This window comes from Hyaena hyaena, unplaced genomic scaffold (assembly GCF_003009895.1).
Source record: "Hyaena hyaena isolate Hyena2069 unplaced genomic scaffold, ASM300989v1 scaffold_616, whole genome shotgun sequence".
Taxonomy (NCBI): Eukaryota; Metazoa; Chordata; class Mammalia; order Carnivora; family Hyaenidae; genus Hyaena; species Hyaena hyaena.
In genome coordinates this window covers 132,890-144,971 of record NW_024081247.1, presented here as the reverse complement: position 1 = coordinate 144,971, position 12,082 = coordinate 132,890, and the positions used below count along the sequence as shown (strand labels likewise).

Genomic DNA, 12,082 nt, shown 5'->3' with positions numbered 1-12,082 from the left:
GGTTCTGACACATGAACAAAATGCTGGACATGATGACAGCACTTTATGTGCGTATTTGCAAACAATCCTCTAAAAAAAAGTACCATTAACATCCCCCTGTTACAGACGAGCAACCTGCGGCTAAGAGGGGTTAAGTGACGTGTCAAAGGTCACACATCCAATAAATCATGGAGCCACACAATCTGTTCCAGAGACCAAACTGTCAATCAAGACGCTGTCTACTGCTTCCTTGAGGTTTTGGCACTTTGTAAACACAACTTGGAAAATCTTCTGCTAAAAACCTCTAGGACTCTTGATCTTGCTACTGACATTGCCCAAGAGTCTTGGCCCTTATTTTTATAAAGATCATACATTTATCAAATATAAAATATATTCTCTGAGGGCTTGGCAGTTAACAATTGTACTTATTCAGTATTGAACCACATCTTCTTCTTGTAAAGTATATTATTCCAGTAGTATCAATGAGAAAAAAAGCAAAGGGTCAAGGACTTGCTTAATATATCAACCTAGTCATCCTAACTCCAAATTTTCGAGTCCCCTTTGAACATTTATTCTCTCAGCTCTCATGTCTTACTAGTTCCCAAGTCTTAGATCTTCCTTTGGAATATCTTTTGCTCAGTCCTTCCATGTCTTCTGTAAAACTCTACTTCAGGTCCTTAATATCTCACTCTTATATATGATCTACCTCAGAATCGGTTTCCCTTTCAAAACAGCTTGTGTCTTTTGCCTTTGAAGCATAATGGGATAATTTAATAAATTGCTTCTCTTGAAAGGATACTTAAAAAATATCCCGTAGCTTTGTGATAATCAACACCAAAAGCTGTATCAGTGAAATTCCTACAATTGGTTTGCATAAAAGTAAAATTCTAGCACCCTACTCAGTTCACAGAAGTTTCTCTATTTGCTGTAGTACTGGGAAGAAAAAAAATGATAATTGAAGAAAAATTTTGATGATGTAGTCCTCTTATAAATTGGGAACAATGACCCTTGAAGGACCATGAAAAAAGTGAATGTCAAGATAATTTATTATTGTTACATTATCTACCTCATTTTTCACTTTGTCTTACTGTGCTGTGATATCTGTACAAGGTACCAAATATCCCAAACATTAGTGAACACTTTAACAGCGTATTAAAAAAAAAAGATAAAAGAAGCTGAAGCAGGGTTGGGTGAATTTCTCCTCTACTGTTACTTTAAGATGAAAATGCCAACCAGACCAGGCAATGTGTACGATTACTGTCTCAGATTTAGAAGGGAGGTATATGTGTAATTTCCAAATTTCTGCAACCCTTTCTAAAGCAGGATGTACCTCCTTTCCCTAACTGATGGAGCCCTTTTTGTGATTTACGGCGAGTTGTTGTTTTCATTGTAGAAGAGCCAGTTTCTATGCATGTCGATTGGACAAGCATTTATACGTTATTGGTGGAAGGAATGAGACCGGCTATTTGTCCAGCGTGGAGAGCTATAACCTAGAAACAAACGAATGGCGTTATGTGTCCTCATTGCCCCAGCCTCTGGCTGCTCACGCGGGAGCAGTGCACAATGGGAAAATATACATTTCAGGCAAGTCATTCCTCCACTTTCTGTTCCAAAGTTCAGTTCCAAGGCACTTTTTTGACTTGTATGTATATGCTTAATTCACAGGGGGTGTACACAATGGAGAATATGTCCCATGGCTATATTGCTATGACCCTGTAATGGATGTCTGGGCTCGAAAACAAGATATGAACACAAAACGCGCGATCCACACTTTGGCTGTAATGAATGATCGCTTGTATGCAATTGGAGGAAATCATTTGAAAGGTCTTTTTCTTTTTCTTTTTTTAAATCACAATATCATTTGCATCTCATGTTTCTTGCTAAAGGGGTTTCTCGTTAGATAATCATAGTTAACCAAGTAAAAAACATGTTGACCAAATAAAATCTACTCTGCGTAAATTAGCTGTACCCTTGGGCACACATTTATTTTGGCTCCTCTGCAGATAGGATTATTTTTAAGTTACTACACACATTAAAGAAATGAATAATGATATCAACAGAAAGTAAAAAACAAAAGCATTAATAACTGAAAGCACAAACAATTTGTTGTAACAATGAATTCAGTAAAATAAATTATTCCCTATCTCCGAAGTCATAGCAATAAATTTTTTCCAGAAAATTGTTTTTTGTAGTGATCATAAAGAACTTCAGTCATAGCTGCACAAAGAAGCTAATACGTGATTTTTCTTAAAGAAAACATTTAGTAGAATTTCATGTCTAAATTTAGAATTATTTCTTTTAAGAGTTGAACATCAAACCTATGCTTCTCAAATTCTTTCTATTTGCTTTTATAATTTAAAAAAGAACACTTAAAACATGGTATTTTTAAGATTTATTTATATCTGAGACAGAGGCAGAGCGAGCATGAGAGGGGAGGAGAGAGAGGGAGACATAGAATCTAAAATGGGCTCCAGGTTCCATGCTGTCAGCACAGAGCCCAATGCGAGGCTTGAACCCACGAACTGTGAGATCACGACCTGAGCCCGGAGTGGGGCGCTTAACTGACTGAGCCACCCAGGCACCCCTAAAACATGGTATTTTTAGAGTTTTGTTTGGGCTCCTCTCCTTCTCCATATATCTATATGATTACAACTGTTTGTTTTTTAGTTTATTTATTTGAGAGAGAGAGAGGGTGCGCGCACATGAGTGGGGGCTGGGCAGAGAGCGAGCAGGAGACACAAAATCCAAAGTAGGCTCCAGGCTCTGAGTTATCAGCACAGAGTCCAACACAGGGCTCAAACTCACGAACTGTAGATCACGACCTGAGCCCATGTCAGATGCTTAACCAAAGGAACCACCCAGGTGCCGCTGACTACAACTTTTTGTAATTTTGTGCATGTGTCTAACTATCTAAATGCATATCACACTGAATTTGACAGGAAAGCAGAGAGAACGGTGATATTAAGATTCCTGAACTGTACTGGACCTCAGTTTCCTCACCTAAAAATGAAGAAACTGGTCTAGATGATCTCTAAAATCTCCTCCAGCTCTGATCTGCCATGATTCTTGAAACTGAACCAAATGTGAAACAAGCCATCCAAGTATGATAGAGAAGGCCCTCGACGCATCTAGCTTTCCATCATACACCCATCTAAAAAAATGGTAGATGTAGACATTCCTTTCTGGTTCTCAAATACGTATATACCTCTAACATAAGAAAGACCACACAGGTGCAATTTTTATGTAAATATTTCCAAGTTCATATTCAATCAGAAATGTCAATATCCTAATATATGTTGCTCACCTTTGTATTCTCCCCAGTGAGAGGGGATGGATTAACCTTTGCGGCTGCAACTCTTCCCTTTTTATTCTTTTTCTCTTTCACTGCTACTCCTTCATCTCGAGCCATACAGCATTCCTGCTCATCAAAATATTTGTATGCAGTATTAATTTTGTAGTTTTCTTTATTAAAGTGTGATTTCTACTCATTTCTTTTGCATAATAGTGACTAAACATTCTAGGAACTTTTTTTAAATGTTTAGTTTTGAGAGAGTGAGAGAGAATATGAGTGGAGGAGGGGTAGAGAGAGAGGGAGACAGAGAATCCCAAGCAGGCTCCACACCTTCAGAGCAGAGCTCAACACAGGGCTTAACCCCATGAACCATGAAACTATGACCTGAGCTGAAATCAAGAGTCAGATGCTCATAAAACTGAGCCACCCAGGTGCCCCACATTCTAGGAAGCTTTAATATTTGAGGTTATACATGGACAAGGTAATGACAGCCTAAATGAGAAATAACACACACATATCAAAGTTAGGTCAGCTCGGGGAGGTATTATGGTGTAGAGGGAAAGGTATGGATCTGGGTCTCAGTTATGGACTTGTAATTGTGTGGTCTTACTCAAGACACTTAACCCCATATCTGTAAAAGAAGGATGACGTCATTTCCTTGGTAGTGTTTGTGAGACTTACAGTCAACATATGTAATATATGTAGTGGGCACCGAGAAGGCATACATATCCTCCTGTGATGCCACTAGAACTTCAGATCTGGGAATTTGCCCCAGTCCTTATTCTAATTATCTGTGCTTCAAATATTATCATCAATAATCTTAAAAGAAAGGAATATACCACAGAATTCCAGTAAAACCTTCACTCTACTGTTCCCAAATCTATGTGATTTATGTTATGTAAGAAGTTCATGGCCTGAAATAATTTGTCCTCTTCTTCAAGAATGAAAATTATTCTACTTTTTGGTCTATCTTTTTCATTACTTTGAGGAGTCCAGTAGGTTCATTGATTTGCATATGCATTGTAATTGTCAGCTAGCAAATATCCGTTGCACGCGTGTAAAAAGAAGAAAAATCCCCCTCCAGATTTTTGACTTTCTAAATTAAAGGCAGGGCCCCCAGTGGAGTCTGAGAACTTAAGTTGTTCTCTGCAAGACACTTACTGCCCCAGCCACTGAAAAACTTCATCAGAGGTGAAAGAAGAAGCCCTCAGCAGAAGTTAGCCCCCTAACTTGAACTTGATTCGTAGTAGATGTTGGAAACCATTCACTTCATCATAGTTGTTTATCAACATAAACTGTTAAAAAGGTAAAGATTCTGAACACCATGTTTTTAGTTAATTAAAACATTTTGATGGGGCACCTGGGTGGCTCAGTCAGTTAAGCATCCAACTTCGGCTCAGGTTATGATCTCGTGGTTTGTGAGTTTGAGTCCTACATCAGGCTTTGTGCTGACAGCTCAGAGCCTAGGACCTGCTTTGGATTCTGTGTCCATCTCTCTGCCCCTCTCCCTCTCACACTCTATCTGTCTGTCTGTCTGTCTCTCTCTCAGAAATAAACATTTTTTAAAATTTTTTAAAAGCATTTCGAGAGCTAAATATTCATTTAGGAAAAGCAATACAGTTTAGTCTGTATTAATATGAGCTCAGAAGCCTGTTTGCCTGAGTTTAAACCTCAGCCTGTCTACTTACTTGCTGTGTGACTTACTCAAGTCATTACTTCTCTCTTGCCCTCAGTTTTCTCATCTCTAAAATGAATATAATGGCATAACTATCTCATAGGGTGGTTGAGAGGAATTAAGTGAATTCATCTATGTAAGCATTTGGAAGACAACTCGCTTATTGTAAACACTCTATAAAATGCTTACTTTTAATTATTTTAAACCTTTTAAATAAGGTTTTAATAAACATTTTAAAATAAGATCTACCCCTATATAATCAACATTTACCAAGGACATTGAGTCAGACATTCTTGCTTTGAATTAATTGAACATACTCCGAGTTTGTTTTAGGTCTCTTGTAGCATGTCTCCCTATTTCACTAGTAAACTTATACCTTTGTCTCTTTAAAGACACAATTATCTATTTCTTGGCTCTAGAACTATTTTTTTAAAAAGTCTTAATCCTGGGGCACCTGAGTGGCTGAGTTGGTTTCAGCTCAGGTCATGATCTTGCAGTTTGTGAGTTCAAGTGATGCTTTGGAAATCGGTGCTGACAGTGCAGAGCCTGCTTGGGATTCTCTCTCTCCCTCACTCTCTGCCCCTCCCCTGCTTCTGCTGGCACCCTCTGTCTCAAAATAAGTAAATAAACTTAAAGAAGAAGAAGAAGAAGCAGCCCTAGCTCTGAATTGGGACCCTGAGTTGGTTTTTTTATGTTTATTTTAGAGAGAAAGCACGTGAGAGGGAGTGGGGAGGGGCAGAGAATGGAGGACAGAGGATCTGAAGCAGGCTTTGGGTTGACAGCAGAGAGCCTGATGGGGGACTCAAATTCACTAACCCTGAAATCATGACCTGAGCCAAAGTCAGATGTTTAACCGACTGAACCACCCAGGCGCCCATCCACCCTGAGAGTTTATTCTTACGTGGTTCCATTTTGCTATGTCACTCAGGTTTCTCCCACCTTGATGTAATGCTTGTGGAATGCTATGACCCAAAAGGTGATCAGTGGAATATTCTGCAAACTCCCATTTTGGAAGGTCGAAGTGGCCCTGGTTGTGCAGTGTTGGATGACAGCATCTACCTTGTGGGTGGCTACAGCTGGAGTATGGTATGTGTCCACATTTACCTCATCCACTCCTTCTGGTTGTGCTTACTTTGTGTTTCCCTCTACACGTTATCACCTACATATAAACCTTTTTTTTTTTTTAACTTAAATTTTATTTCGTTAGCATACAGTGCAATATTGGTTTCAGGAGTAGAATTCAGTGATTGATCACTTACATACAACACCCAGTGCTCATCACAAGTGTCCTCCTTACTACCCGTCACCCATCTAGCCCATCCCCCACCCACTTCCCTCCATCAACCCTGTTTGTTCTCTAGTAAGACTTTTTTGAAGTATCTTTTCCTCTCTCCTCTTTCCACCGCCCCCATACATTCATCTGTTTTGTTTCTTAAATTCCACATATGAGTGAATCATATAGTATTTCTCTTTCTCTGATTGACTTATTTCGCTTAGCATAATGCATTCTAGCTCAATCCACATCATTGCAAATGGCAAGATTTCATTCTTTTTGATAACTAAGTAATATTCCATTGGGTACATATATGCCACATCTTTTTTATCTATTCATCAGTCAATGGACATTTGGGCTCTCTCCATACTTTGGTTATTGTTGATAATGTTGTTGTAAACAGTGCATGTACTTGTTCGAACCTGTATTTCTGTATCCTTTGGGTAAATACCTAATAGTGCAATAGTTGGATTATAGGGTAATTCTATTTTCAGTTTTTTGAGGAACCTCCTTACTGTTCTCTAGAGCAGCTGTACCAGTTTTCATTCCCACCAACAGTGCAAGAGAGTTCCCCTTTCTCCTCATCCTTGCCAACAGCTGTTGTTTATTTTAGCCATTCCAACAGGTGTGAGGTGATATCTCATCATGGTTTTAATTTTGAGTTCCCTGATGGTGAGTGATGTTGAGCATCTTTTCATGTGTCTGTTAGTCGTCTGAATGTCTTATTTGGATAAATAGCTTCTGCCCATTTCTTAACTATGTTTTTGATGTTGTATTTGGTAAGTTCTTTAGAGATTTCAGATACTGATTCTTTATCAGATATGTTGTTTGCAACATCTTCTCCCTTTCTGTAGTCTGCCTTTTAGATTTGTTGTTTCCTTCACTGTGCAGAAGTTTTTATCTTGATGATATCTGTATAGTTCATGTTTGTTTTTGTTTTCCTTGCCTTTGGCAATGTGTCTAATAAGAAATTGCTCTAGCCAAGATCAAAGAGGTTACTGCCTATGTTCTCCTCTAGGATTTTTATGGTTTCCTGTCTCACATTTAGGTCTTTCATCCAGTTTGAATTTGTTTTCACACATAAACCTTTTAGGAGTATCATGCTTGTATGCGAGTAGTACGTTACTTTAAGTAATAAAATAGAATTGGTGTGGTTGCTATTGAGCTGTCTTCCTATCTGATCAACTATGTCTCCAAATGCAGTAGTTCTATGCTTCTCTTTTCTCTCCATGCTTTTGGGATTCTGGCTTTCCAACGAAGGATACTGAAGTGGTTTTACAAATGTTCTGTTGCAATTGTTTGAACAGTTTGTTGGCTTGTTTGAATTGTCTGAAAAGTTTCTGACCAGTGAGGCGTGAACACTGGAAATTGTTAAATATCCACAAATTCCCTTGAGGATATATAATTTGCCATTGCTTTTCACTTTCCTCCATTTTTATCAGGAAAATTTCCAACAAAAATTGGGAGTACAATGGACTCTTGTTAACCCAGCATCCAGCTTCAACATCCACCAAAATTTTGGCATACTTCATCTATCCACCCTTAAAAATTTTTGGCTGAAGTATTTTGAAGCAACTTCTAGACATCATATTATTTCACCCTACATGCTTTAGTATTTATCTTTAAAAATTTTTTCACTTATGTAAACATACTATCATCTCACCCAACAAAATTAACCATAATTCCCTTATTTTCAAATTTTTCCTATTGACTTGTAAAAATATATATATATATTTCAAGTTGATATGTTCAAGTCAGAATCCAACACTACCCCTTGCATTTGGTTATTATATCTCATCCATCTCTTGCAATCTGGAAAATCACCCCACTCAACTTCTTCTTCCATGCCATTAACTTGTTGAAAAAAACAGGGTCAGTTATCAGAGAGAAAAGCTGACATTCTGGAATTAGCTAATGCCTACCTTGCAGCGTCATTTAAAATAGTCTTGGTCTCACTTGTGGGGATGAGCACTGAGTGTTATGTGGAAACTAATTTGACAATAAACTATTTGTAAAAAAAGATAAAATAAAATAAAATAAAATAAAATAAAATAAAATAAAATAAAATAAAATAAAATAGTCTTGGTCTCCATATTCCCTACAAAACTGGAGGTTAGACCTAAGGACTTAACACAAATTCAGCATTTTTCTTTTTTAAATTTATTTTGTTCCTTATTTCTTCTCTTCTGTCAAGAACACTTGAGGAGGTGATCGTGTAGTTCGAATTACATCACATTAAAAGACATGTAGGGCCTTGTGGTCTACACGTTCACTTTTTAAATGATGACTGTTGATTTATATGTGTTGGTTTCATAATATTAATTTGGGGTCTTAATAATATTAGTTTATTTCTTTTACATCAAATGTGGTTGTTGTATAAAGTTTGGGGGGAGTTTAAAAAGGTATTAGTTATACGGAGGCAAATATATGTTGAACTACCTATTCATACAGCAGCTTGTTCACTGGTGCACATTACTAGCTGTGAGAGTGGACACATTTAGAATCAGATACCAGGAGAGGACTTTCAAAAAATGGTGACCAGTCTGGTTGGGATTTTGGGGTTTCGCCTATGATAAAAACCAAACTGCTTTGGTTATAGAAGGGAAATGTCATAGAAAACAAAGTTAAAGACTTTTTTTTTAATTTCTCATGTGGCCACTTGGAAATAAATAAATCAATGTGCAAAGAAGGTGACAAGTCCTCTTGTCTGGTTTATTTTGAACTAGTTTTGAATCCTAGCTCTTAATCCCTACAGTACTAAAATAAAAATGGAAACGTGAGGCAACGATCTAAAACACAATTGACCAAAATTATTTGAAAATTTAAGATGACTGTTTTTAACTAAAATAAGCTGGATACATTCCAATTTGAGGTCAATTATTTTAAAGGATTTGCTGATCATCTAGGTGTTGTAGACACTTGACTTTTATTATTAATCACATACACACACACACACACACAGATTTTGAAATCTTGAGAATCTCAAACTGTCCTGTAAAATAAAACAGTTCCAAATCCACCGCTTTCATGTGGAACTTTCTAGCAAGAACAGAGAATTGACATTTTCTTTCCAATGTAAATGTGATAGGTAAAGTTGCCATTGCACTTCTCGAAATATTCTTCCCTAAACACACCCCTCTCTGCCATTACAGGGGGCTTACAAGTCATCCACAATATGCTATTGTCCGGAAAAAGGCACCTGGACAGAACTGGAAGGAGATGTAGCAGAGCCACTGGCAGGTCCCGCCTGTGCACCGGTTATCCTGCCCGCCTGTGTACCTTACAACAAATAACTCCAGGGAGCCCTGGAATGAACACTCTCGAATTCTAGGAAACAATGACAGGTGACATCACTGTTATACTAGGAACAGTGCATTCTAATGGTACAACTGCCGAAACCCACCCTTGGTTTCTAATGATTTACAAGTAATGACAAAAAGAAAAAGACCTGTTCTTGAACAGATACTGTGTCTGCGACTCGGATCACACCAAACTTCCTGTGGTGACAGACTCTTCCATTTGGGACTGGTTTTAACTTGTCCCAGCTTTACAAAAACTCCTCGTGTGGATCTTAACTTTCAAAAGGAGAAAGATAAAATACAGAAGAGTGCCCCAGAGAGACCTAAGATCAGTATTGTGCATTGTAGTCTACCTGCATGTGACCTATGTTGAAGTTTTGGGGATATTGTGTTCATGAATGATCCAGAATTTGACCCACTGAAATACTTACACTGCATTACAGAAATTGCCACTTGATTCTATATTTCTAACCTGTGGCTACTTCACAGACTCCATAGGCAACACAGTTATAGAAAATCATATAAGATTAAAGGGGAACATGTTTGTTTCTGTATAACTTCATTTCATGTACCATCTGCCCCTTACAGCACCTCATGGGAATCACAGAAGAGGAAGATGTTGGCTCCTTTAACAATTGCTTTCTGCCCTGTGGGTTCTAAGCTAGCCGGTCATAATTTGTGTCCTCAATTTTATATGAAAGATTAAAACAAAACCTACTCTGTCACTATTCCTTCCACAGAAGCTCATGTTTTCTCATTTTTTAACATATAAAAAAGTAGTGAACATACCTATTATTCAAAATGTAGGACTGACAGTTTTCGTACAATATTGAAGAGATTCTGTTAGATAACACATCTGACCCAAACTTAACCTATGATGAAACTGGGAGATTGCTTTCAGGAATTCAGGGATGAAAAGAAAGAATAATTTCTTTTAAGTGCGATCCCAGTTGTGTCTCTGTCCCTAAAACACATCACTTAAAAGAGCCTCAAGAGCGAATTATAGCTCTTAACAAATATTTCTCCCTCTTCCTCACCTTTGGCCCTAGAAATGGCTTTGGATTTGGCTCTAGGAAAGAACATGACTTACCCTGATTATTCTCCAACTCATCATATTTCTTTGTTATCACCAAAGATGCCTGAGATCAGTTAGTTGAACAATTGCTAGTTGTCTTTAGAAGCATGAGGAATTTAGGAGCAGAAGGTCAGGAGAGCATGAGATAGTTTTCAGTGTGACCAATCAAAAGAGCAAAACGGGAAGGAACGCAAATTTGATTTTCAAGCCCTTCAGAGCTGAAGCAACAACAGTTAAGACTAAATAATATCCTAAAATATTTTTTAATCACCCAGAGGTGTTGTTCAATCCCTCCACAAAGGTGTCATTCAAAACAACAACATGGGGAAGCCACAGATTAAAAAATGCCTTGGTGATAAGATTTCACCGTGGAGCATGTCGAGATAGATGGGTGTCCTGGAATCCAATGCCGTTTCTACAGTAAAGTGCAATCTTTGTTGTTTTTGTATTTATTTGTATGTTCAGATCCAAAGGATCCGTTGTAAAAAATATATATATAAATATATATATATATATACATATATATATATATCCAGTGCAATCAACTTTCATTTCTTTTTCCTTGAAAACATATGCCATATAGGAAAGAAAAGTTACAGTTCTTTGGAAAATCCTAGCTGACGTCACGAAGAGAACAAGGTCTGCTTCAGAACCTTTTATTGTCAACTGCCACCATTTCTTCTGAAAGTCACAGTTTATACAAGGATATTCACTTTCCTCAGATTTGTTCTTCATTTATTTTTTATTTCTAGCCAAAATAAATAAGAGCATTTATGAGAACTATAAGTAAAGCTTTTCTGTATTTCAGAAAGGCACAAACTATTAGAAGTGAAAAGTAAGTAAGTAAGTCACAGAGATTGTAAATTTTGTACAGTATTAGAATGTGTAAATGAGGCTTGCTTGGAAGGGGAAAACTTTAAATAAAAACTTTATGTACTAATTCAACTGTCTCATACTCCTACTTATAAGGCATATGTATAAATCTCTACACCGAACTGTTTAAAGGTTTACAATATATAAATGCCTAAATATTTTTATTCTGCTGATACACTTTATATGATCATTTAGCTTTCTGGAATATATAAATGTATATGGTATGGACAATGCAAAAAATTATAGATTGCTTCTGAAAAAATGTTGTGTTAAAAATTATGAGTAGAGGGGTTGGTTGGCTGGCTCAGTCAGTACAGCATGTGACTATTGATCTTGGCATTGTGAGTTCAAGCCCCATGTTGGGTGTAGAACTGACTTAAAAAACTTTTTTAAAATCATGATTAGAATCTGATTTATCCACTGCAAAAGTGGCATAAGTTACCTAAGATCTAATAACTAAATATGTAAAGTAATAGAAGCACCATAAGTATTAAAAAGTACTGGCACACCTTCTAAAGAATAAGTGAATCACATACTTAATTAGATCAGTTATCTAAATACATAGTATTTAATTGATGTTTATTTTTAAAAATCTGAAAAGGAAGTGCAGGGCAAG

General features: G+C 37.1%; 1 protein-coding gene across 1 annotated transcript in view; it reads left to right on the top strand.

Annotated features, from left to right (window-relative positions):
• KLHL14 (kelch like family member 14) overlaps positions 1 to 10,248 on the top strand; it is a 99,478-nt gene extending 89,230 nt beyond the window's left edge. The window contains exons 5-8 of the mRNA XM_039257385.1: positions 1,373 to 1,563; positions 1,645 to 1,803; positions 5,875 to 6,032; positions 9,372 to 10,248. Of these exons, the coding sequence (XP_039113316.1) occupies positions 1,373 to 1,563; positions 1,645 to 1,803; positions 5,875 to 6,032; positions 9,372 to 9,512 (649 nt within the window). The 3' untranslated portion in view covers positions 9,513 to 10,248. The remainder of the gene's footprint in view (positions 1 to 1,372; positions 1,564 to 1,644; positions 1,804 to 5,874; positions 6,033 to 9,371) is intronic.
• The last annotated feature ends 1,834 nt before the right edge of the window (positions 10,249 to 12,082 follow it).